The sequence below is a fragment of the Rhinolophus ferrumequinum genome, chromosome 8 (genome assembly GCF_004115265.2).
Source record: "Rhinolophus ferrumequinum isolate MPI-CBG mRhiFer1 chromosome 8, mRhiFer1_v1.p, whole genome shotgun sequence".
NCBI classification, from domain to species: Eukaryota; Metazoa; Chordata; class Mammalia; order Chiroptera; family Rhinolophidae; genus Rhinolophus; species Rhinolophus ferrumequinum.
The window spans coordinates 82,318,249-82,346,058 of NC_046291.1; the positions used below are offsets into that span (position 1 = coordinate 82,318,249).

At 42.0% G+C, this 27,810-nt stretch overlaps 1 protein-coding gene across 1 annotated transcript; it reads left to right on the plus strand.

The window, feature by feature from the left end:
- Nucleotides 1-24,301: 24,301 nt before the first annotated feature.
- LOC117025973 (U1 small nuclear ribonucleoprotein C) lies at nucleotides 24,302-24,943 on the plus strand. The gene has a single exon (XM_033112351.1). It carries the CDS (start codon nucleotides 24,310-24,312, stop codon nucleotides 24,787-24,789), a length of 480 nt encoding a protein of 159 aa, XP_032968242.1. The 5' UTR covers nucleotides 24,302-24,309; the 3' UTR covers nucleotides 24,790-24,943.
- Nucleotides 24,944-27,810: the final 2,867 nt, after the last annotated feature.

Consider the following 27,810-nt stretch of genomic DNA (forward strand, 5'->3'; position numbering starts at 1 on the left):
CAATGTTGAATTAATTAAAGCAGGAAGCCAGTATCGCTATCTAATGCTCTGGCAGCCTACATAAGCAAACCAAAATCAAAACCTGTACATGCCTCAAGGCAACAAAATCAAAAACGCTAAGGACAACAAGGCTTCATGGTAGGGGCAATCAAGCAATGTCCTTACTTTGCTTAGTACCTTTTCTGTGTCAGCCTTTCCCCCTGGCTCCTGCCAAGGAACATTCTAACCACTTCTGGTTTGGCACTGCCCAATTCCAATTGATTTTTGTTCAACTAGACTCTTAAAAATTTTAATATGCCTCAGTTTATATTTTAACAGTTCAATGTTTTAAAAAATCAGACATAGGGCGGCTGGATGGCTCAGTTGGTTAGAGCGCAAGCTCTGAACAACAAGGTTGCTGGTTCGATTCCCACATGGGCCAGTGAGCTGCACCCTCCACAACTAGGTTGAAGATAAAGAGCGGCCACTGAGCTTCCAGAGGGGCAACTGAATGGCTCAGTTGGTTGGAGCGTGAGCTCTCACTAACAAGGTTGCAGGTTCAATTCTGGCATGGGATGGTGGGCTGCACCCCCTGCAACTAAAGATTGAAAACGGCAACTGGACTTGGAGCTGAGCTGCACGCTCCACAACTAGATTGAAGGACAACTACTTGGAGCTGATGGGCCCCAGAGAAACACACTGTCCCCCAATATTACCCAATAAAATTAATTTTTTTTAAAAAACCAGACATATATATTACCCTCAAGGTATTTAGGATAGTGTAATAGAATTTATTAGTGCCCGGAATCTTAACATTATATTCCAGGTAGAGTCTTGGATACAGTCCAGTGTTTCTTAACTGAAGGTCATGATCTGAAGAAAGTGTTCTAGAGAATTCCACAAGTACCAGAGAATAGAATTCAGGGCTGTGTGGCAGTCACAGGCCTGACTGAGCTTATGGTGAGTGAAGTTGTTTCAAGTCAATATATAGTCATGGCATCATCCTTAGGGGGCTGGCCCCATTAAGGCTCTAGGAGAGTTGATATGGATCTGGGGTCTCTGAAAGGACCTCTCCCAGAGAGGTCAAGTCTTTCAAAATCCACAGGAAAGTAAACATACTAGAAAACCCTAAAGGAAATCTCTGAAAGAGTTAGGCATTCATATATGACGGCAATGGTGTGGGGCCTGAAATGGGAACAATGTGTAAGTGGTCAACCCTAAATTGTCCGTTTTTTGTATTGTATTAGAAAGGAAATGTCATGTTGGGGAAGAACTTCCTTCATTCTAATAAGTCCCCAAAATACAGCAGCACACAACAATGGTGGTTCATAGCATGTCACATAATGCAAGGTTCTGAAGTAGGAAATGCCAGCAGAAAACGACCAATCTTCACTTTTGTGGAGAGTTTACTACAAGTCCATTATTTTTATTATTTAAGATAGGCTCAGAAATCAGTTAAACAACCGGAATGAGAAAGGAAAAAAATAATATTGTTTTTATGGTTAACATGGAATTAATATTTTAACAAGTAAAAATTTAATAATTTGCGTTATTCTGGGAAACAAATTGTCCTACTACACATAAAAATTCTCTTCAACAAATATGTGTTAATGATACAGATATTATCTGGTTTGATTTAGCTTTTAAATCCACATGGTAAGGAAATCTCTGTCGGTAGTTTTAAGCATATGGTCACTTATTGGTTGTAACTCGTTTCTTTTTTATGATGTATGATTTATTTGGTTGAGCACTACCAGTCCACCCAGGAATTACAAAGGAATTTTGGTCTTATACTTCATCTTCTGTTTTTTAAATATGCTTATATTACTCACGGGCTACAAATTAGACATTTGAGGAAGAGTATTAACTCTTTGCCTCATTTCATATAATTTTTATTTTTTGTATTATTTTGTTTCTATTTCCATTAGCATCAAACACAAGTTAAAACACTTTAAGCCAACGAGTTGCCTATTGACACAGATTTATGGTCTTCTGGGATGAGCTAAATGGAGCCCACAAAAAATTCTTCAGTTGAAGCCCTAACCCCTATTACCTCAGAATGTAACTATATTTGGAAATAGGGTCTTTTAAGAGGTAATTAAGTTAAAATTAAGACTCCAGAGTGGTCCCTAACCCAATATGAGTGGTGTCCTTATAAGAAGAGGAAACTATGACAGTGACACACACAGAGGAAAGACCATGTGAAGACACAGGGAGAAGACAGCCATCTATAAGCCAAGAAGAGAAAGACCTCAGAAGAAATCAAAACTGCTGACACCTTGATCTCAGACTTTCAGCCTCCAGAACTGTGAGGAAAGAAATTTCTGTTGTTTTTTAAGCCCCCCAGTCTGTAGTGCTTTATTACGGCAGCCCTAGCAAAATAATACAGCCTCTATCTAAAATGTTATTTTAGCATATTATATTCTTGCCTTTTTTATTTAATATTAACAGAAAAAAAAGTGGTTCTTAAGATACATATTCAACCATTCAACAAATACTCATTGAGCACCTACTATGTGTAAGTGCTGGGATATGATAGTAACAAAGCCTCAGGCCTCATGGAGTTTACAGACTAGTAACAAAGGAATCATTATTCTTCTGGAATTATTCTTCATTTTAGAAATAGGCCTTCTAAATTGAACTACTGAAAAATCTTCAGAGAGAAAGAGATAGGAAATGAAAATTGAAAAAGCAAAATAAATATCATCCTAACATTTCAATTTTCTATCCTTATAGTACTGGAAACTCTGTGCGCCAGTTGGATCTTTCGGGAAGTAGATGCTGAGAGAGAGTTAGGAGTGCCAAAAGTCTATTGGAGGGTATAGGTCCTAAAAGTTCAAAGGGAAAGAATGGGGCCTGAGAAGAGAAAGCCTTCAGACTGTGATCGTAGGGAGGAAACAGGAGTGGGAACAAAGAGTCTCAGACCACAGAGCAGACGCGACAAAGTCTTGAGCAACCCAACTGGAAGCGCCAGAGGAAAGGGTACCTGTTAGAGAAGTTCTGCAGTGGGCAGAAATGGCCAGGCCCTGGTACTCTGACCTTGCTCCATCATTGAGAGGGGGACCACCTGGGAAGAGCCAACATAGTGGCCTCCGCTGGAAAGCTGAGGTGCGGCCTGAAGGTGTTCACCTGGAGGCTGCCAGCTAACTGGGCTCAAGGCAAGTTCCTTCTTGAAGGACCTTCTGAGCAGTACTTCCATGACTGTTGCAGACTTCAAAAGGTAAAATAGGAACCTGGTTCTCTAGAGAGATATCTGAAAGTCAGTTCAAGCATTTCTTTATTCTTAAAACATAGGAATGTCACTCAGCAAGTGCTTTCATAGCCAAAATCGAGGTCTTTTAGGAAATGCATTTTTAATACCTGATATAACTTTCACTTGCCGAATATTTATGTAGTGGAACGAAGATTTAAATTGTAGTTAAAGTGGGATATGCCCTTATAGGCAAAAGCAATTTTTGAATTAATTAATTTTAAAAAGTACTTTTGAATGCAACATTAGGATTTGGAATCTAAGGGAAACCTCATGCACTGTTGGTGGGATTGCAAACCGGTGCAGCCACTGTGGAAAATAGTGTGGAGGTTCCTCAAAAAATTAAAAATAGTACTACCTTATGACCCAGCAATTCCACTTCTGGGTGTTTACCCACAGAAATCCAAAACACTAATCCAAAAAGATATATGCATCCCTATGTTCACTGCAGAGCTATTTACAATAGCCAAGATATGGAAGCAACCTAAGTGCCCACCAATAGACAATTGGATAAAGATGATGTGATACATATATATAATGGAATATTGCTCTGCCATAAAAAAGAATGAATCTTAGCATTTACAACTACATGGATGGACCTAGAGGGTATTATGCTAAGTGAAATAAGTCAGAAAGAGAAAGGCAAATACCACATAATTTCACTTATATGTGGAATCTGAAAAATAAACAAACAAAACAGAAAACAGACACCTAGATATAGATAACAAACTGATGGTTGCCAGAAGGGACGGGATTTAGGGGCTGGGTGAAAAAGGTGAAGGGATTAAGAAGTACAAATTGGTAGTTACAAAATAGTCACGGGGATGTAAAGTACAACATAGGGAATATAGTCAATTATATTGTAATAACTATGTATGGTGCCAGGTAGGTACTAGACTTATCGCAGGGGATCACTTTTTAAATTATATAAATATCTAACCACTATGCTGTATATATACCTGAAACTAATATAAAATAATATTGAATGTCAACTGTAACTGAAACATTTTTTTAAAGGATTTGGAATCTAAAGAAGTCAAATATTTGTAATTATGGCTTTTATTCATTCCTTCATTCCATTATTACATACCAGGTACCGTGCTAGGTGCTGGACATAGCAAAACATACATAGCCCCTGCTCAAAAGGACCTAGAGTAGGAGAGCTAAACATTAAATAACCAGGGAAATAAATGCATATTTATGAACTGAGCTTAGTGCTCTGAAAGAAACAAAAGAACTTGACTTAAACTGACTTAGCCCTAGGTCAGGGAAAGAGTCCCTAAGAAGGGTTAATTGCACTAGCATCTGAAGAATGCGTGTGTTTGGAAAGGGTAAGGGGTACAGAAAATGACTGCATGAAGGACACGAGCAAAGGCCCTGGGGCAGGAAGAAGTCAGTAAAACTAATTCCATGTGGCCAGATCTCCAAGCCCAAGGAGAGAAGTGGTGCCAGATGAGGCTAGGGATTCAAGGCAGGAGTCAAATCTATCTGAATGGAAACAGCTCATAAGGCACCAAAGGCTTTGATCTTTGCTCTAAGAGCAATGAAAAGTTTGAAAGCAGGGATAAGTAACATGATTAGCTTTGTGTTTTGAAATGACAATTCTGCCTGAAGTGTGGAGAAGAATAAATGGGCCTGAGCAGATTTGGGAAAGTCATTTAGCCAGAGAGTATGTGGTCCAGGCGAGAGAAGATGGTCCCAGTCACAGATCACTGTTTCTTTAACCTCTACAATGTGCATTCCAAAATACGCACTCTGGGAATGCGTTGTGAAATGCATTGTGAAAGAGGAGACACTACCTTGTCCATCATTAAAATGGTAAAAACGAGGGGTCTGCAAAATAGACACATGAAATGACTTAATTCTTCCAGGTTCACTTGCCAAAGGCTTAGTTTTCCACAGTCACTTCAAAACCAGTAAGTCCAAAACAGAAAAGCATCCTGTGTTAACTAGACCTGTGTTCAGACCATATTTTCCCATTGCCATGCCATCCTGCCTCCTCATCTTTGCTTGTGAAACCTGGATACCACCTGTGTTTCCTCTCCTGCATCCCTGTGTCCAGTCTGTTGCTCAGTGACCTGGGCAAGACAGAAGTACACCCAGATCTCCTGGCTTCTTCCACCATGTTCTGTGTCCTCCACTCCAGGGACAGGGCCACACCGAGGTCTCTGTCCAGAAAATCTGTGGTTTATAGGAAGAAAGACAATTGAATTTTGTTTTCCCATTGTATTTCACAACGGAAGCCATTAGGTTTAAACCTCTTCTCTTTCAGGAAAGTTTCCTGTACTGCTCTAGTTGCCTTCTCCCCAGGTTCTTAAATCCACAGTCCACACTGCAATTTATTTCTGAATCACTACCTTGTTCTTTAATTGACTGCAATTTCCTGATCAGTGAAATGAGAGATTTAGATGAAAATTTTAACAAAACCGATCTTTAAACTAAATCTTATGTGGACACCCAGCACGTAAAACTAGTTTTGGAAAGGAAATAAAATTATAATTGCTCTGATTAAACAAGTGGTAGCAGACCTGGAAAAGCTTCCTTATGCCCCCTACTTTCTGGCCACCCCTGAGGGACCTCATTTGAAAAGTATAAGAAGCCTAAGTTGAGAACCACGAGTCTGGAATGCCTTTAAGATATTTTCTAGCCCTAAAATTCTATGGTTCATCATTTCTTAAACAGTACTTGCTCCTTGATATACACAGATGATGTATTACAGAATAGTACACCTGAAACCTATGTAACTTTACTAATAATTGTCACCCCAATAAACTTTCATTAAAAAACAAAACAAAAAAGCATTACTTGGTCTTACCTTTTCTTCTTGATTCTCACTACAACCTAGTTCAGGCCTTTCCACCTCCATCCTGGAATAGTGCAAATGGGTTTCCTTACACCTCCAGCATACTAGGTTGAATAGTGTCTCCCCAAAACTCATGTCTATCTGGAGCCTCAGAGTATGACCTTACTTGGAAATAGGATCTTTGCGGGTGTGATTAGTCAAGACGAGGTCATATTGGAATAGGTTAGGCCATAAATCCAATATGACTGCTGTCCTCGTAAGAAGAGAAGAGACACTGAGAGGACACACACGGGGCAAATGCCCCAACCTCATCCTGTGTCACTTTCCCCTTGCTCACCAGTCCTCGGAGGCAGGATTAGAGTGATGCTGCCAAAAGCCAGGGAACTCCAAGGATTGCTAGCAACTACTAGAAGCTAGAAGGGGGAAGGAAGTATCCTCCTCTAAAGACCTGGCCCCACTGACACCTTGATTTCAGCCTTCTGACTCCCATAGCTATGAGAGAATATATTTTTGTTGTTTTAAGCCCCCCCAGTTTGTGGCAATTTGTTACAGCAACACTAGGAAACTAACACACCAGTCTCTCTCCAACTAAAATTCATTTTACATATTTTTTCAAGATAAATATGCCTTAATCTCTGCTCTCATCAGATTCATTACCTACTTATTTCATTTCAGGAAGCATTAGATTTACTGAGCAACTACTACATGAAAGGCACCATGATCACGCTGAATGTATGGAGGTGAAAAACACCAACGTGGCCTCTGCCTCCAAGGAGTTTCCAGCCTAGTGAGGAAGACATCCACTAAACAAACAGAGGACAGACATTAAGCCAACAGAAGACGGACATATATAACAAACAATTATACATACAAATTATGTAATTGTAAATTGTGATGTACTATTAACAAAGAGAATAGGTTGTTATGAGATACAATTGGAGCGCTGAGGAAGGGGGGTTAAGCTGATGCCTACAGGATGACTTGCTGCCACCTGGACAAAGAATAAAAGAAAGAACATTCCTAGTAGAGACAACATATGCACAAAGGCCCAGAGTGGGAAAGAGCTTGGATGTTTGAGGAACTGAAATGGAAAGAAGGCCACTGTGGCTGAGGACTGGTGAGCAAGGAGAAAGTGACACAGGATGAGGTTGGGGAAGAAAGCAGAAACCTGGCCATAGAGGGAGAAGTTCAGGACTCAGGGCTTTATCTTAATAAAATGAGAAGGTGCTGAGAGGTTTCAAACAGGAAGATGATATGATGCATTTAAGTTTTTAAAGTTGTCTCTTGCTGCAGCTAAGAGAAGGGTTGTATGGGCTCAAAACAAAAATGGGGTGATAAAGTAGGAGGTAATGCATTAGCTGTGCATAAATTTGGGCTGCGGATGGATTTGAGATATATATATATTTTTGATACAATTAACAGGACTTACTAATAAAATAGATCTAAAGAAGAAGGATGGACTATCAACAGGTTTCTGGCTCTAGAAATTAGGTAGATGAAGATACCATTTACTGAGATAGGGAAGACAAGGGGGATTCATTAGGGGTATAGTCTAAGCTGCTATACAAAACGGTCCCGAAGTATAGCGACTCAAAGAATATAAAACCATTTCTCTCTCATATGATAAGCCGTAGATAGAGAGTCCATGGTTGATAGGACAGCTTTGCCACCCTAAATAAAGGTTTCTATCTTTGGATCCAAGTTAGCTGTTCCAGCTCCAGCCATCACAACTGCACCCCAGCCGGCACAATGTTGGGGCCACCAACTGCACACATCACTTCCGTGGACATCTCACTGGTCAGAGCCACGCCACATGACCACACCTGATTGAAATGGCTGGACGGCGAAATGCCAAGCTACAATTGGAAAGTTCTTCTATTAAACACAACAGTACAGAGGATGTTGGTGGATAACCAGCAGCCTCAGCCACAATGGGGAGTGATCAATATGTAAGTAGGAATGATGAATGTGTAAGTGGGAGGTTCCTGTGAGATATCTCAGTGGAGCTGTCAAGTCGGTAAATGGAAATATGGGTATGAGGAGATCAAAGAGTAGGATGAGGCTAGAGATATGTATTTAGGAGTTATTTCCATGCAGATGGCATTGAAAGTTATGAGTCTAGATTACATCAAGTATAGTAGATAGAGAAGAGGGCCAAGAACTGAGCTCTGGGGGCTTTCAACACTTAGAGTTGGGTGAAGGAGGATGATTTTACAAAGGAGGCTGAGAAGCCCAGCGAGGTAGGAGAAAGGTGAAAAATCTGTGGCCTCGTGGAAGCTCAGAGCATTTCCAGAAGGATGGCCCACTCTATAACACACTAATCAGAAGTTTGGTAATATGAGGATACAGACACTGATAATGTACCTCTGCTGCCATTTCTACGTTCTACTTTCCTTCGAAGTCTTTAGAATCTGTTCTTAGCCTATCTATCCAAACGTGTATCTCTCCATGCCCCACTAATTGCACTTCCCATTCTAAAATCATGTCCAGATTCTCAGAGTCCCTAAACATATCAACAGTTTCCTACCTTTGAGCATACTCTTCCTTCAATCTGGATTGATATTTCTCCTCATTATCTAGTTACCCCAAGTTATCCCCATTCTTCAAGTCTCCTCGGTCATGAAGCCGTTTTTAGAGCCCACAGTTGGACACTAAACTGTATTCTCATTGCATTTTATGTGTTATTTGTTCTAACTCCTAAAGGCAGAGATTACATTACATTATTCCATATACTCAACAAACTAATAGGGTTAGTCTGGTACCCAAGCTACTGGGTACCCAAAATTTATTAACTAAGGTACAAATATAATACTTTCTGGGTACAATAATTTGAAATAGATTCTTAGCATTTTAGATGTAGAAGGAAGGACCTTTGGGATTATCTAATTCAAGTTACACATAAAAAAATCTAGTGTCAAAGAAACATGAAAATGTCTGTATTTAAAACAGAATGCACATTAATATTCAATCACCTTCCTCATCTATGAGAACCGTTGAAACATGCCCCACTAATTGCACTTTTCATCAACCATCCCTTTGCTTCACTTCCTTCTATAGTTCCCCATCAAGCATCTGTTAAGCACCTGGTAAGTGTCAGGCTCTGTGATTGTGAACAAGACAAAGTCTTGCCCTGGGGGATTCTATAGATATAGAAACTTGAGTCTGCATTGATTTCTCCTTCCTGACGTCCAGCTATGTGCCAGTTTTCCAAGGCACACTGAGGCATATGCACAGACATAAAATAAAGCGCTATCTTGATTGATTCAGTTCATAAAAACAACAGGCTCACCTGCTTGAGCTGACTTTCACCTACCTCAGTACAATCACTGAGTTCATATGCTGTAAGTTGTGCCAAATTTAGTGTAAACTATATTGAGTGTATAAATATTTTTAACATTTGGAGGTATCGAATTCTTCTGATTCAAATAGCCCACTATGAATCTTACTGAGATATGTTAATCACCCATATGAATACTTATAAATAAATGTTTCTTGTGAACCAGAAATGTTCTTAACCAGCTTTTAATCATCTCAGTATTTGTTTTCCGCACTGTAGAAAGCCAGTTGCAGGGTAGGTGCATCTCAGAGATGAGAGAAAACTTATTAGATACTGGAAAAGTGCCAAGGAAGGGTCAAGGAATCTCCTTCCTGGGAAATCCTTATGAACACTTTAAGAAGCCATTCTAAACTTGTGTAGTGCTAGTTTACACTGACCTGGGTGTGGTTCACAGAAAATAGACAGGAAGATAACAGAGGGGCAGCTCTGAGGTCCAGTATCACCCTCACACCTGGGCTACTGGGACCCCTTGTCCTGTAGGGGGGGGCCTCACTGGCAAGGAATCCATGGGATCCCAAGGGAGTGCCCAACATAACCTGTTCCTCAGGTGTCCTAGACCATTCTCTTGAATCCGGGACCTCGCAAGTCCATGCCCTAACAGCCCTGAGTCTACTGCCTGGGCCTTGAGGACTTCTTCTCTGGGTCACCCTCCTGAGAACAGAACATATCACCAATATGCACATTCTTAGGCCTGAGGGCAGCCAAGGCACAGCTTTTGGTGGGGCGGGGAGGGGGGCGGAGGAGGGAGGAAGAAGGCCCTTGAGGTGTGGGGATGCAGCTGCGAGTAGAAAGGAAAGGATGGCCTGCAGCCTCCATTTGCACTATTGTTCAGCCCTCCAAAGGCCAGGGATAGGCCCCTCAAACCCTTGTAAAAGAAGCTGCATTATAAAAACTCCTCGTGCTCTGTGCTGTGTGACTCTATATGACTAATGCCTTGTGGGTTGCTCCAAGCAGGTGACAGCCATGGCAGAGAGTGTGCCAAGGAAAACGCATCCTGAGAGTAACCCGCTTTGGTACCTCACCATTGGTGGAGGTGAAAAAGAGACTGTCTGGCATGAAAGCATTTGGAGATGTGGGTTTTGCTTAGGGCTCAAAGGCACACAGTGCTCTTCATACCCAGTTAACCTTGCCCAACAAGCCCAAATCCTACTGGCTGGAATCGAATTTTGGGTGATTGAATGTTGTTTGTATATTTAGTTTTCTTAAAATTATTTTTAAATTCCAGGTTTTTAATTTAGAAGAATGTTTAAACCTTTACTTTCAATTGCATTGAAATTTTGGCCAAGATGCTTATTCTGTTAATTATTATTAAACTATTATTATTTTTTTAAATGGCTACCTATTTTTTCTTTGTTCTTCCCCCATCCTTCTCCCTCATTTCCTTTCCTCCACTGACTCTGTACAAGTGCCTAGAGTACACATGCTAATGAGTTGCCTGGACACTTAGGGATCTTAATCCCAAATCATAAAGACCCTAAGAAGGACCTCAGCTGCCATTCATACAGTTTTATTTAAAAGCAAGATAAAAGTGGAATTAATTCAGCTCAGAGACAGCACAGTGAGGGTGAAAAAATTAAGTGCCAATTCAAAATACTTATGGGTGTTCCTACGCTTCCTGAGCTCATAACTTCTGCACATGCTTAATAGGTCATGTCACAGTTAATGCTTCTTCCATCTAGGAACGGCTTCATAAAACCCCTTAAACCCAGTTATCGCAGATGATTGAGGCATCGAAACATGGAGGCAACTCCTTACTTTATCTAATCGGAATGGCTAATTCGGCCATAACAGCAGTTTTAGCCTGATGCTCAGATTGGTTCAGAGTATGGAAATCTGCAGTGAGGGGATATACTCAGAATGCTGAACAAAGAAAGCCATCATTATCTGTAGTCAGGAAAAAAGTATTCTAATTAGTGTTAATATCTTCCTGCAAGCATCCTGTCATCCACATTTTGATCCCCAGCCTTGGGCTTTTGCAAGATCTGATGTCCTGGCTACTTACAGGCAAGTGTAAGGGCACTGATATGGGCAAATGGAAAGCAAAGGCTAGGTGTGCTCTCCAAAGCAAAAGCGTTCGCTTAAAAATACTACCTACGTTGACTTTCTGCAATGAGAAGTTTATAAAAATTTGCTCAGCAAATGTAAGTCTAATGCACTCAATTTATAAACCCATAACAGGTAGTGATTGAATAAAAGCATGAGAAGAATTTGTGGAACATTGTCTTCAAACATTTGTATTGCCAGTAAGGCTCATCTGCAAATGAGTCTGAAACCCTTGGATACCCGTTAAGGTCTGAGATTTCTCAACAATAAATTTAGACTCCAGAGGAGATTAAGCACAAGTCAGTGCTTAATAAATTCCTTCTGACGTGTCAATGACAGGAAGAGGTGCAGGTGGGTCTGCCTCTGAATTCCTTTCTTTTCAGTCACTCCCTGAAGTCAACACCCTGATGGACTGATACAAAAGCCAAATAAGTGGCGCAAAAGACAGACTAAGGAAGAGAAACTTGATATGCAAGCCCCACATGGAAAGGAGGAATGAAAAGAAAGATCACAGCCAATCATAAATTTCCAAGGGAATCGGCACACACTGTCTTTTAAAAATTGAGAGATTTAACCCACCCAGCTGAATCCCTCCGTACGAGGCTTTCTCAGTACTGGGCACTCCGCCAGCCACATATTTTATGTTGCGTATGACATGCATGGCTCACGGTCAGAGCCAGGCATGAAGAGAAGCCATTTGGGCAGCTATCTAGGAGGGGCAATCTGAGTAACAATGACTATCATTTGTGAATGTCAGAATTGTCTGAAGTGTCCAGTGACGGGGTTCGGCGTACACTACCCCAAAACATGACACATTGGCCTATTGAATAATATAAGGAGCAGGAGCTTGAGAGAATAGCAGAAGCAGGAATGTCACTCTGACCTCCTCTCCCCACTCCATTCTCCCCTGAAACAGGTCATGAACCCTCAGGTGAACGGTGTCCTCCCTGTACCCAGAGGAAGGCAGCATCCTTATCTCCAAAGACAAAGGGACACCGGAAAAGAATCAGAACAAACAGTCCTTGCTAAGTTTCCTCCAGTTTACTACCCTTACCTCGTCCTCTTTCCCCTATCACGTTTCTATCCAATTGTCTACTTTTCACCGAATTTAGCAGAAAAACACCCAGGGTTAACCATTTCTGCAGGTCTTCATTTCCTTATGAAGGTCCCCGTGTCATGTAAACCTTATGTTAAATAAATTTATTTGCTTTCCTCCTATTAACCTGTCTTTGTCGGTTTAATTTTCAGAGCCAGCCAGAGACCCTAAGAGCGTCAAGGAAAACTTTTTTCCACCCCTCCAAGAAAACACACAAAGAGCGAGGACACGTTAGCCAATATATGTGTGACATCCACTTTCCAAACTCTTTGCTCATCTAGCCTCATTACTATAAGTGATAATAAAATCCATTCACTCTTTCATTTAATCAATATTTATTGAGAGCCCATGGTATGCTCTGAACTGTTCTAGACTGTAGGAATTTAAAGGTAAGATAGGCAAGATCCCCTCTGATCCTCAGGGAGCTTACATACTAGTAAGGGGGATAGTAAATAAATAAACCAATAAGCAAACAAGATCACTTCTGTTTGTAATAAGTGTTAGGAAAAAAGTAAAACAATTAATATAAAAGAGAGTAATTGGGCAAGGTATTTAAAATTGGTGACATCAATTCAATAATCCATCCATCGCTCAGCTAATTATATAATGGGTGCTTAATCAGCTAGCTTTTACAGCATAACAAATTACTCCAAACTTAGTAGCTTAGAACAATCAACATTTCTTTAGTTCATACTCCTTTGGGAGAACTTTTGGGTTGAGCCTAGCTGGACAATTCTTCTGGTCTCAGCTAGACTCACTCATGCATCTGCGGTCAGCTACTGGTTATCTAGGCAGCTATATTTCTGGGGTTTGGTTGGTTGTTAGTCAGGGTGGTACAACTGACCAGGCCTTGTGTCTCTCTCTCCAGCAGGCCAGCCTGAGTTCATTCACATGGAGTCTCTGCAGGTCCATGTAGGAGAGCAGAAGTGCACAAGGCCTCTTGAAGTCCCACCTACAACTGACACCATGTAGCTTCTGCCACATTGTCTGGCCAAAGTAAATCCTAAGCCCAGGAACTGCAAAGTCATATTGCAAAGGACGAGGATAGAGGGAGGGGAAGAATGATTGGATTTTTGCAACCTAATACAAGTGCTAGGGGTAAAGAAGGCAACTGAGAAAATAGTGGTGAACAAAATAGACACGATCCCTGTCTTCTTGGAGCTTACAGTCTATTTATCTACTGGGGGAAATGCCTGCCTATAGCTCCAAGAGAATAGATACACAATGGTTGTTTACCTGTGGGACCTGAATGTTGATTTCATTAATTGGTACTTAGCACCCGAGACAGTTAATTCCGCCTGCTCAACATGGGACCTATTAACACACCTTACTGTGAATAGAACTAATTACTAAAATTGGATTCTAACCAAGCCATACTCTCTGCAGAGTGCCAATCCTATTGAGCAAAGGACAGCCACAATTCTGTCAAACTCTTCTTTTCTTGTAAGATGAAGTCATTTGCTCGTGTGTTCATTGCCTCAGACTCCCTATTGCATCTGGTGCCCCTGGACCGAAATTCTTTGTCCAGAAGGTGACCTTCAGCACCGTGGCTTTCTCCTGAAAAATGGTTTCCAACCAACATGAGGCAAGCTGAAGGGCCAGAAGGCCCAGCCAAGGCCTGTTGGTCGTCCACCTTCCAGATGTCAAAGCCCAGAGACAGAAGGTGATTGTCTCCAAATGGCTTCATCCTTTGGCACCGCAGGGGAGCAGCCATGTGGCAGACACGACAGGCCCCGCTCTGCCAAGGCCGTGCAGAGCTCACCACGGGGCCAAAATGTGGAAGAGAAACCTGTCACATTCTGGCAGACAGGCTATGCAAAGCTTTTCATGCGCTTCATCTCAATTTGTCTTCCTGCAAAATGGGGCTTCTACCACTTTATTCTCATTCCCAGATTTTTCCCAGAATACATGCCCTACGTGTCTATTCACGTTAGTCCTGTCGGTCAACAAACTTCTATGAAGCACCATGTCAGGGTTGCAAGTCCCTGTCCTCAAGGCACTTGTTGGCTTGTAGAAGCCAACAATGAAGCTTTTTCAGTCTGGAACTACACTTATAAAACGGTTTTCTTTAGTGTCCCACAGAGAAAACATGGATGTTGCTCATTATGATGTTAATGTTTTCTGTAACTTAAAAGGAATGACCTCCTTTGAACTTCAGGTATTAATGTTGCCACTGTCATCTTTTTATGCCAAAATTCTTCAGGCAGTGGGTTAAAAGTTTTGGAAGATCCCAACTGTACAGAGTGACTCTTTCGGAACCAGAGGAGGGAAAGGTTTTATGCTAAGAAATGGAAAACTCATGGCTGAGTGAGGGTTTATCCATCCGCTCTGAGGGACAGGAGAAGCAAAGGCAGGCCACATTTCATAGTCCCCACTTCCATGCCTCTGTTTGAGCTTTTCCTCCTCTTTCTCTCTGCATATCCAGGTTCTAGCTTTGCTATAAAACTCAACTGAGAAGATCCTTTACCATGAAACCATACCTGAGACCCCCATGAAGTTCTTCTATTTGATTAAGTCGCCTGGTAGCCATAGCACTCCAAAAGTTCCATAGTATTTATCTAAAACTTTTGGTGGCATTTTCGATCTGTTTTATACACAGTGTCTAACACAATATCAGATGCATAATAGATTCTCAGTAAATATTTGTTGAAAATGAAAGGGCGTGAAGAGGAGATAAAAAGGAGAAAAATCAGAGGGAGAGAGAAACTGAGAGACAATGAACCAACGATTTTATGCAAGGAAAGAGCTAGCACTACCCTCCAAAGAACAGCAAAAGAAGCAGCCAACCTATTTTAGGGAAATACCAAATCCCATCTCTGGTAGTTTTGCCTTCCTGAGTAAGCAGATTTCAGATCTGGCCATGCAAGGAGGAGATTCAGCCTTTCTCTTTTGTTCTAAAATCTGTGGTGACCCAGGGACTGAGGCCAATGGGAGATGCCAGTGACACAAAAGAATCCAGCTTAAACAGCTGCAAACAGTACATCAATGTTACCAGCCCCACAAGTCCTCCTGGTCTAATTCCAGACAGCTAATTTCAAAATAATAGTGACTTGGGTCCTCAATTGCAGCACCATTTCTTCTGGGTCATAAAACATGACGATTTCAGAAGGTCACACCCCCACCCCCCACCCAAGGCCAAATCAGGAAGGAGATAGAGGAGACATTACTACGTGGAAGCTGAGAATCTCTTGCAGAGTCCCATTTTATCCCCATATCAGATTTTTTGCACTTCCTTTGAGTAATAACACACTACAAAATAGATGCTAGGGTCAGAGGAGAAGAGAAGTGGTAACCTCACTCAGTACACAAGAGAATTGTCGTCCAAGTGGCCCCAGGCCTGCTGCTCTGTTAATCATTAAATCAAGGCTTCTACTTCCTGCTGTTTTTAGGTTAAGTCTGTAAGCCCCTGGTAGTACTTCTCAAGTGCCAAAAGCATTTCCATACTCTGTCTTGATATGATCTGCAAAATCACAAGCTGGTTTGGTAGAGAGAGCTGGTTATGTTATTTTCATTTTACAGATGGGGACCTGAGAGGTTAAATGACTGGTCCAAGGTCAAACAAGCAAGTGGAATAAGAACCGGGACTCAGTATCTTCAGGACACCGTTTCTGAAGCTCTATATTCCATTCATCCCTTTCTCCCAAACACCCTCTCCTTCTCCCCCAGGCTCCCACAGCACTTTGTGATTACCTCCACGGAAGACTTTTAGTTTTCAGTCTGTCTCTTAGCCAGACTCTTCCTTAGCCATCCATGTTTTATTCCCAGCTCACAGCATAGCACCTGACTCATAAAAGACATTCATGAAATATTTGTTGAGCTAACCTGTACTAAACCGGAGACTTCTGACTCCAAACTCTTAGCACCGGAATCCATTCCTGCCTAAAAGTGCAATTCACTGACTTCAAAAAGAAGTACACATGCTTTGACTTGGAAAATAATGACAAATATGAAAAAATAGACTAACCTCATGACCAAGAGATAATTACAAGTTACATTTTCATTTCCTCCAGCTTTTCTTCCCATGAACGTATGTATTTTGTAGATTGAGATTATAGAAAATTTAACACTGAATTGTAAAATTTTTTCCTCATTCTCATATTTTAGGAAATATTGTTTTGCAATGGTTCTTGGCATTTTCATTCCAATATTCAAATATATTCCAACATTATAATATTCAAACACATAAGTATCTGAATTTATTTAACTTTTCTTACTATTGACTAAGTTGTTTCTGACTAATTATTATTAATAATTCTAAAATGAACAGAGTTGTGAATGAGTCTGTTTAAATTTATGACTATTTCTTTAGGATAAAGTTCTAGAAGCAAAATTATTTTTTAAAAGTCTTTTATAAAGTATTGTTATATTAATTGCTTTTCAGAAAAAGCATAAGCTGAGGTTCTTTAAAGTAACAACAGGCAATTAAAAATAAAATGCTGAAAGAAAGATTAGGAATTCTCTACCAAAAATCAAATCATCTTATCAATAGGGAAACCAAGGTCAATGAACGGTTTGTCCAAAATCACGCTGATGTTAGATTAACAATTTTGAGAGGAAATCAGCAAAAAGGTTAAGGGAAAATGACATTCTTAAGGTATAGGTAGAGTCACAAAATACTAAGAAAAGTGGTTTAAAATATTGGCCATGCCCAGCTAGTCAGGGGCAAAGAGCTCATTCAACAAAGCTCTCCATTCCTAGGTGTATATCCCACTAACATAACTGGTTCTCCCTCTGCCTCTGACTGACTCTCAAGGGAGTCTGCTATAGTCCTAATATCCCCACTCTGACTCCTGGCCAAATTGTTAGTCAGCAAATATTTTAAGTCGAGAAGCCTTAACTAAGCACCTATTATGTGCCAACTATTGTCGTATGTACTGAGTGGTGAGCAAGAGAAACAGAGGCCCTGCCTCCCCCCAAAGAGCTCATATGCCAATGCCAGAAAACAGACTGGAACACATAAATAAATGAGGAAAGTTCAGTTACTAATAAATGCCATGAATAAAATAAAATAGGTCAAGATATATTAGCGTGCGACAGGGAGAGCTGCTGGATCTAGCATGGTCAAAGACGACTTTTCCGAGAAGGGATACTTGAGCTAAGACCCAAATGATCCACATGATGACAAGAAAAAGCCAAAGAAGAATCTGAAGAAAAGCAGTCTAATCCAATAGCTCTGCACTGGGAGCAAATGGCCTGGCCAAGGGACAAAGGAAAAAGCAGCATAGATAGAATAGGGGAAAAGGTAGGCAGAGGCTCTCATGTAGGTCCCTAAATGCCTAAATCCAGTAGGAACCTTGGATTTTATTCTGGTTGCAATGGAAAACCTCTGTGTGGCTTTAAGCCTGGTAGCTACGGGCTGTGCTTTCTACTTTCTGGCTGTTGAGATCACCTGTGGAGAGACTGTAGACGGCGTCTGAGGACTGAGCCCCAAGGGCCCTGCAATGAGAAATCGTGTTGGGAGGAAAAGAGAGTCACGGAAACTGCCACGTGCCCCACTGAGGTAGGAGAAGAACCAAGACAGTGCGGTTTTCCAGAAGCTCAGAGAAGCAAGTGTTCAAAGAGGGAGAGTATGGCCAACAGCATCCAATGCAGCTGAGAGGACGGACGAGGTGAGGACATCGACCACTGGCTTTGGCAAAATGTAGATCATTAACGACCCTGGAAAGAGTTCAGTGAAGTGGTCGATACGAAAAGTCTGAATAGAATGGACTGAGGCGAGAAAGGGAGGTGGGGAAGTGGAGATAGCAAGTACAGCCGACTCTTTCAAGGAGTTGTACAGTGAAAAACAGCATAGGAATGGGGTGCTCACTAGCATGGAGCACGGGTGCGGGGAGGTTTTGTAGCCGCGCTGTCCAGGAGAACTTTCTGCAGTGACGGGAACGTTCTGTATCTGCTATTGGGCGCTGGAGAAGTGGCTGATGAAACTGAGGAACCGAATCTTAAACTTTAATTAATTTTCATTAATATAAATTTAAATAGCAACAGAAAACAAATGGCTACAGTTTGGGACAACACAATTTGCCGTTGTTGTTCCTTTAAGGAGTGATATTAAATATGTGCTGACAGACATTATTACATACACTAACTCAAATGGGTGCCTGAGCAACTCTGGATTCTGGGTAGTCTCGGCCTCCATGGCCCCTACCTCCTTAAATCTGTTGGTGTTTGACTCATAACTTGTCTTTTACAAAAAGAAAAAATCCATCACTTATGATCAATCCCATGAACCATTATAGTCGAGTCGTTTTAACTCTACAGTATGTGCCTCAGTCTCTTCACCTAGGACTAAGGTTTGAAATGAGAATAACTCAGCTCCTGTTTTCTAAGGCAAAGGCACATGAAGTCCTTGGTGGGTCTAGTTAGAATGGCAGTGTGATAAGAGATTAATAGCGCAGGCTTTGGATATAGCAAGCCATAGATGGTCAGCTCCCAGTTTATTACATATTAGCTATGAAACCTTAAGTGAATTACATGAACTTCTCAGGGTCTCAGTTCCTACATCTGTAAAATGATGATAATAAGAGTCTAGGGTGTGGTGAGGACCAAAGGAGATTATTTGGGCACAGTGCCTTCCTGCATATGGTAGGCATTCAATAAACGTTACCTAGTATTCTTACTATTCGGCGTTAGAGAGGCCCGACCCAGAAGCACCATCATGCCCCAGTCTAGTGCTGGTTTAAGGAAGCTAATGCCTCTGTGCATTTGTTTATCATCTGAAAAGTACGTACAAATCTTATATGACACCAGGATAGCTCAAGTCCCTAAACCAGGGATCCAGGATGACGAAAGCACTTCTCTAACTTGCAGCCTGTGACTCCTTCCTGGAAGTGGGTATAAGAACAGGAAGGTTTGGAGGGCTTCTCCACTAAACATTACCCACTATGAGTTGTTATTTTTCCCAGACTCGTATCTACCAGTGCTGCCCACTTAACCCAAGAGACTTACTGATAATTCTGAGCCCAGCTGCCAGGCCAGCAGTCATCTGTTTAGAACTTCAAATGAATGCCCCCAGACCCGCCTACTTTCTCCACATAGTGCTGCAAGATAAGTCTCCCCTGGCTCCTGATAAAGGCTTTGAAGAACATCTTGCCTGTTAACAAACAGCTTTTGATTGTGTCTGAGTTTGATCTTTATTTTGTCCTTATTCATCAGACCCCTTTAAATGGGTTCTTTCACACTCCTCAGATTAGCCTCAAGGAAACCCCATGAAACACTGGGTCCAATTGTCCCTGGGTGCCGGGAGTGAGCTGTCAAAAGACCACATACACCCTCCTGCAGGGCTGTGAGTGGAAACAGGGGTTGGTGATGTTGCCAGCACTAGTGGAAAGTGAATTTAACTACCTTCAAAAGCCTACATAATATGGAAAAGCAGAAACACAGCACACAGCCCTCTGGCCCAGGACACTCTTCATTCACTTTCAGAGAAAGCTTGTTTCCCTCAGGCACAAGCAACTCCTTCATGGGAAAACCCAGGGTCATCACTAGTGTCCAGAACACCAGAGCTAAACTCCCATTGGCAGAACAAAAGAACAGCCAGTGTGATTTGGAGGAGTGGAGAATACACCACCCCCAAACGCTGCTGTGTTTCTGAAATTACTGTTGAAACATTTTTTCTTTTGGGCAATTGGCATTCTCTTATCTAGAGGGAATATGGCCACCTCTCCCACCTTAGAAACTGGTGCACAGCCCAGCCTGGCCCATTGGAATCCATCCCTTTGGACACTGATTGGCCCAGTGGAAAGCATGTGACTCGCACAGGACCAATCGAAGTTCTATTGAGAGAAAGAGAAAGAGAATATCTCCATCTCTTTCTCCTACAAAGATCAAGTTGCCAGAGTCTAACTTTGCTGACACATGAAAGGAGTTAGGAATAAAGAAAGACACGGCCCTAAGAACATAATTTGAGCCCTTGAATGCAGCCATGCCTGAATGCCTCGAGTTTTATCTCCCCTTTGGACTTCATAGCCATGTCAATGAATAAATGACCTTTTTTTTGTTTATGCTTGTATGCATTCATGTTCTGACACTTGCAATTGACAGATCAAAGAGCTAAGGTAAAAACACCCAAGTTTCCCTAAGAACTTGTTGACACAGATAGACATGATGACATGTTTTAGGAATGTCTGATAATGGTTTTTAAGATAAATTTGAGTATAGGCACAAGGTTGCCAGGCTGTTACCATAATCTAGGCATCAGGATTTTTAATTTCAGGCAGTAGAAGTCAACTCTAAGTGATTAGGCAGAAAGGGAATTTAGGTAAAGGACATGGGAGACGTAGGCCCTACAACCTGGCCAAGCAACTTCTACTGTGTAGAGGACCTCAATCACAAAGATGTTTTCCTATTCTTGAAAATGTCTAAGTCATTATTATTTCAATGGGCATAAAAATATTTGAACAAAATACTTTCTAGACATACTGAATAACTAATTATTTGTACCAAATCAGCTACAAGAACCATATTACTCTACTTATGTACCGTAAACACCATATATGTATATATGGCAAAGTAGAATTGTTAAGAAAACTGGAGAACCATCCTTGAAGTTAAACTTCTAACAATAATGCCCACTTCATTGCAGAACTAGTCTGATAAGATAATCATGGCTGCTACCACCAAGCACCAGGCATTTCAGCTGGCGTTGCCATTTTGTGCCATTTCTGAGCAACTTCTGAGCCTGGAATTCAAATTTAGACTGATCTCTACTGCTGCCAGCCCCATTGTGACTTCTGAACCAGGAGCTCATATGGCCTTGCTTTGTGCCACTGTGGCTAGCATGGTATTCTTCCCTCGCTAGTTCCTGAGGCAAAGCCTTGCTTCACCATGGCTGATAGGTGAACTGTTATGAACTGAACTATATCCCCCTTATAATTTTTATGTTGAAGTCTAACCCCTAATGTGACTGTATTTGGAGATAAGGCCTTTAAAGGTGTAATTATGGTTAAATGAGGTTATAAGGGTGGGGCCTATGACTGGTGTCCTTATCAGAAGAAGGAGAGACACCAAAGATGAGCACACACATGAAAGACCATGTGAGGACACAGTGAGAGGCTTCCATCTTCAAGCCAAGGAGAGAGGCCTTAGGAGAAACCAAATCTGCCAGCACCTTGATTTTGGACTTCCATCCTCCAGAATTATGACAAAAGAAATTTCTGTCATTTAAGCCACCCAGTCTGTGGCATTTTGTTATGATAGCCCTAGCAAATGAACATGGTAGACTGATTTATATGGCTTTCCCTAGATGCCAGGGAGTCTGGGAAGTGGAAAATAATAAGTAGCACTAAAGAAGAACTCAAAAGGCCTCACAAATGAAGATGAAAGAGGATTTAGTGACTATGTAGAAGTGGGGAAGAAAGCAGAGAATGAGTCAAAGAGTCTCTCCAACTTAGAACTCAGTGGCCAGAAAACTGACCGTGATATAGTAGAGACAGAGAAGTTGCACAAAGAATCCACTCTAGGGGGATTTCAAGTCTGCACATTTTGAAAATGTAGAGGTATCCACGTAGAAATTGGAAGTGGGAGTCTGAGGCAGGGCATACAATTTAACTCTAGTGTGTGGATGGATCAGCTATATCAGTTAGGATGGTCTAAGTTATGATCCAGTAACAAACAACCCTAAAAGCTGAATGGTAATTGAGATGTATTTCTTGCCCTGATTCATATCCATTGAATTAGCTGGTGGCTTCATGCACCATAATCCCCGAAAGACCCAGGGATCACCAACCATGTCAGGGAAAAGTCAATATGGCAAATTAGGCACACTCTTCGAGCTTCCACAGATTAGACTCACTTCCGTTCACTTTTTATTGGCGAAAATAAAACACAAGTCCACACTCAACCTCAAGGGGATGAGAAGGTATATATAACTTTATCATGTACCCAAATAAGATAGAAATGGAAATATTTGGTGAACAGCATTGCCAACGACAGGAGACAAGAGTAAGAACAGGAACCAGTAGTAGAAACAGAGACAAATCACTTGGACTACAACTGTTAGCGATAAATCATGAAAAGAGGCAATATAGAGATCAAAGGAGCCCGTGCAAAATATAAACAGGACCACTCAATGCTGAGATTGCTTGAAGAGTAGTCATGGGTGTGTGTGCGTGTGTCTTATGTCATTTTGTTTTGTCCCTTCCTGTTTGGGGGAATATCCCTTAGTGTATAATCTTAGGGAAAGGGAGAGCCTGAGACCCAATTTTCCCACGTGCCACCCTCAGCAATCAAGGCACAGGCGAGTGCGCTGGCAGGTCACGACCTTTAAATCTTGGATGAGAAGAGGTGGTTAGAATCTGCTCATGGTAGTGGAATCCGGACTCCAGCAGCCCCAGAGGTGGTGATGATACCTGTCCATGCCTGCTGAAGCACCAGCTTCTCAGCCCTCAGGGACGCTTTGTTGGCTGCCCACTCCCACATCTGCACTGTTGGCCTCTTGCTGGTTCTGTAAATCCTGCCACACTCCCAGTAAATTGATGAACATAGGTATACTAGGCCTCCGGTTCTCGATCTCAGAGCATCCTCATTTGAGTCCACACCAGGGTGAGGCGTAGCGGCAAAGCCAGAATGTAGGCAGCTTTTCTTACTGCTGGCCAGAGCCCTGATGACAGTTTCTTCATTATCAGGACACGAGAAAATGATTGTCAAAATCATTGTTTCTAAACCAGCAAGGTACAAGGATGACAGTGGAGGTGGTGGGAAACTAGCTGAGAATCACCTGGGGAACATTTTCACTTTCCTACCCTTGACATTCAGGCAAGTTGGGAGTGAGAATACGCATCATGGACCTTTGTCATTTTTTTGCCTGTCCAATATCTGAGTCCCTTTTCTCTGCTTGGGAAATTCTCCATTGCGTGTCTTGGTGGAAAGTGGGACCTGCCTCTTACCACAAAGCTGAAAATGCCAGGTGTTCACTACCGCCCCCTGGTAACCATGGCACATGAACTAGGCTCAATCCCCTGGATGCTCCTACCCAGGACTTTGGATCTGAAACAAGTGACAGAGCAGGTTTAGAATTCAGCAGCATCGGCACCAGAGGCAGTGCAGCAGGCTGAGTGTTCAGTGTCCAGGACGAGTGACAGCGACAGTGGCAGCCGTACACGTGGGCATGAGTTAGGGGTGCTCATCCCCTTGTCTATGTCAGTTCCTGCCCATTTTCCAATCTAGTTGTTCGGTCTTCCCAGGGTTCAGAAGCTGTCCTTGATACACCTTCAATACATTCCTTTTCTGCTTAAGCTAATGTGATGGTTAATTTTGTGTGTCAACTTAGCTGGGCTGCGACACCCAGATATGTGGTCAAACCTTATTCTGGATGTTTCTGGGAGGATGTTTCTCAATGAGATTTACAATGACATTTAAGTCAGTGGACTTTGAATAAAGGAGATTGCTCGCCCGAATGCAGGTGGGCCTCATCCAATCAGGTGAAGATCTGAATAGAACAAAGGCACGCGTGCATTCACACACACACACACACACACACACACACACAGACAGAAGAAATCCTGCCAGTAGATAGCCTTCCAACTTGGACTGCAACATTGGCTCTTCTTTGAGTCCCCAGCCTCTATTATTGTGTGAACAAATTCTTAAAATAAATCTCTCTTTACATAGATACACATCCTACCAGTTCTGTTTCTCTGGAGAATCCTGACTAAACAACTAACCAGAGTGGCTTCTTGGTTTCTGTTGCAGCCAAGAACCCCGGCCTGTGTATTTTGAAAAACGTCCCCTTAGAGAATTCTAGTATATTTTCCACTTTAAGAATTACTTTTCTCGATCGAGTGGCCAACATCTTGCGCAGCAACATGCCTAAGTTTTATTGTGACTACTGCGATACATATCTCACTCATGACTCTCCATCTGTGAGAAAGACACACTGCAGTGGTAGGAAACACAAAGAGAATGTGAAAGACTACTATCAGAAATGGATGGAAGAGCAGGCTCAGAGTCTGATTGACAAAACAACCGCAGCATTTCAGCAAGGAAAGATACCTCCTACTCCATTCTCTGCTCCTCCTCCTGCGGGGGCAATGATCCCACCTCCCCCCAGCCTCCCCGGTCCTCCTCGCCCAGGTATGATGCCAGCACCCCACATGGGGGGCCCTCCCATGATGCCGATGATGGGCCCGCCTCCTCCTGGGATGATGCCTGTGGGACCTGCTCCTGGAATGAGGCCGCCCATGGGAGGCCACATGCCAATGATGCCAGGGCCCCCCATGATGAGACCTCCCGCCCGTCCCATGATGGTACCCACCCGGCCAGGAATGACTCGACCAGACAGATAAGGGAAGAGGGGAGCCTCTTTCTAACAGTTCTATATAACTTGTTCTATTTCGCCAGGAGATCATGGTGCTGGGACTCTGGGTGTTTCCAAACAGCATGACAAGGAATACTCGCCCCCCTTTCCTATCAAAGAGAATAGTTTTGGAGGGTGTAGTGGGACAGGGAAAGCAATTTTCATTTGTATTGTGAAATGTGAAAATAAAATTGTCAACTTTTAGTTAAAAAAAAAAAAAAGAATTACTTTTTTCAATTAATTCCCTACCTGCTTTATTCCTTAGGTATTTCTCTTTAAAGGTACTCTGGGGGAATCTGGGATAGTAGACCTACTAACAGAATTTGCCCAACTTGGGAAATAAGTAAATGTTCCTGCTATTCCTCCAACCTCTGGGTAATGATTGATAACAATACCGTCTGTTTCTATCACGCTTTTTTAAAATTGTGGTTGAAAAACACATAATATAAAAAGTACTCTCTTAACCAGTTCAATAGTGTTAATACATTCACATTGTAAAACAGATCTCCAAAACTTTTGTCTTGCAAATCTGAAACTCTATACCCATTGAACACCAACTCACATTTTCCCTCTTCCCTTCCCCCAGCCCCTGGCAACCACCATTCTACTTTCTATTTCTGTGAATTTGACTACTGTAGGTATCTCATATAAGTGGAATCATACAGTATTTGTCTTTTTGTGACTGGCTTATTTCACTCAGCATCATGTTCTCAAGGTTCATCCACACTGTAGCACGTGACAGGATTTCCTTACTTTTACAGCTGAAATAATATTCAGTTGTATGTATATACCACATTTTATTTATCCATTCATCCATCAATGGACCTTTGGGTTACTGCCACCTCTTGGCAATTGTGATCAATACTGCTACTGAACATGGGTATTGAATTAGCTAAGACCCTGCTTTCAAGTTTTTGAATAAATACTCAGAAATGGGATTGCTGACTCATATGGTAGGTCTATTTTTAATTTTTTAAGAAACACCCTTCTGTCTTTCATAGTGGTTGCACCGTGTGATCTATTATCCTTTTAACTTCTCAGATCACTTTTATGTTTATAGTTTTGTCCTCACAACCCTATCAAGTAGGTAGAACATGGATTATTATCCCCATCTTATAGGCAAGGTAATTGAGACAGAAAGAGGGTAAACAGCTTGCATAATATAACAGGTATTTCATGACAAATTGGCTTCCTGGTGCAGTGTACTTTCTATTGACTAGGGACGCTCAATCAGAGGTAGTGGGTAGGTACATCCCCTTATGGCTGCTGAGTCTAAGGAAGGATTGTTTTCAAATGAAATTCGAGCCCCTTTCCTAAGTAAATGGAAAACAAGTGAGTGCTGTTCCTGATGGGCAAGTATTGTGCGTACAAATGGTACAGAAGGGATGGTACAGAACCACTGTTGCATAGAATACTCTCTTTCCATGACTTTGTCTTATTTATGCATATGTTTATTCATTTTTTTACCCAAGTGCTCCTCTAAAGAAAAAGTATCGGCTTGAGAAGTGAAATAGACCTAATGGTACTCAACGAGGGTATTTGGCAAAGAGAGGATGATTTGTTTGGTTGTCACAGTGGCCGACCCTATTTCCAGGCACTTAGTCAGCAGGCCCAGGGGCTACTGAAAGTCCTGCAGCCTGAGGTAGCCCCACATAAAGAAAACTGGTCATGGTCCATTCCAAAATGCCAGTGGTACCCACCTTAAGGAACACAGGCTCAGGACAAGATGAGTGGCAATGTCAAGAAGGAGGTTTTGGAGCTTCAGCTTCAACAGATCTCCAAGCCACTCCAATACCTGTAAGTGACAGCAGTGCGCTTGCTACATGAACACAGCTTCAAGCCAACTCCCCCGGACACGCTTTTCTCCGCCCTGAAGTCCTATAAATTCTAGAGATGCCACTGAACGTGCTCAGAACTCAATACCCAGAAGTTCTAGAATGACATGTTAACAGCCAAGTGGTGAGTTCCCTTCAAACATGAACAAAATAAGAGTTCTAAAGCGGGGTTAAAAAACAAGAGCCACTTAACTTAAACCCACTTGCTGTTCCAACGGAAACACAGATTCCCAGTTTCAAGTCATCATTTAGATGAGAGGAACCCCGTCTCCTGCCCATCTACTCCCTGGCGAAGACACAGAGAAAAGCTCTCACCCCTGAAGATGTGTATTTGGAAAATAACCATCACTTCGAAAAGGTAATAGAGCTCTTTTCTGAAATGTTTGTTCCTGGGCCCAGAGCTGGCATTGGCCCCACACATCCTCCAATGTTCACTGGGCACACCCCAAAAGTGACTGTACGGTGCTTCTAACCTGCATATTGGAGGCTCTGGGCGTCAGGGAGCTTCTAATCTTAAATTGAGTTAACTCAAAAGAGGAAAGAAAAGAAAGGGGGGCCTAGGTGCCGTCATACCCATTAGCATTTCCAATTTCCTCTTTCAGTGCTCCTCCTCCTTTCTCAGTAGAGGCACAATGCACGAATTCTTTGTGATTGATCCTGGCCTGCAGATAACAGGGTGTACTTTCCGGCTTTCATGTTCCCCATCTGTCACACCAAGCAATACAAAATGCTGCCTACAAGGAAAACTGACACAAATCTAAAAACTTAAATATCCATGTGAAGAGTATTTATAGAGCTCAGTCTCAAGTTACTTTTTTTTTTCTCCCCTTCTGTTCTCATAAAAGGGAGGGGAAATCTGACGACTCCAGCCTTGCTCTTTCAGAATCACAGTCAGAAAACAATGTGAGTCGTTTGGAAATGAGCGCTCAGCCCGTTCCTATCACTCTGGAAGCTATGAACATTTTCATTGCACGTACACGGATGATCAATTTCTAAGCACATCTTTGTTTCTCCTAAATAGCTGCATTATATGTCTGATGTTGAAAATGGCATCTGTACTGTATGCAATTTCCGTACTCACTTGGCATCATCAACTGCCTTTGATGACACTCAGGACTATTTCTTTTTTGTCTCCTCCTTCCCTCCAGCTGCAAGACCCAGATGTCAGGTTCAGG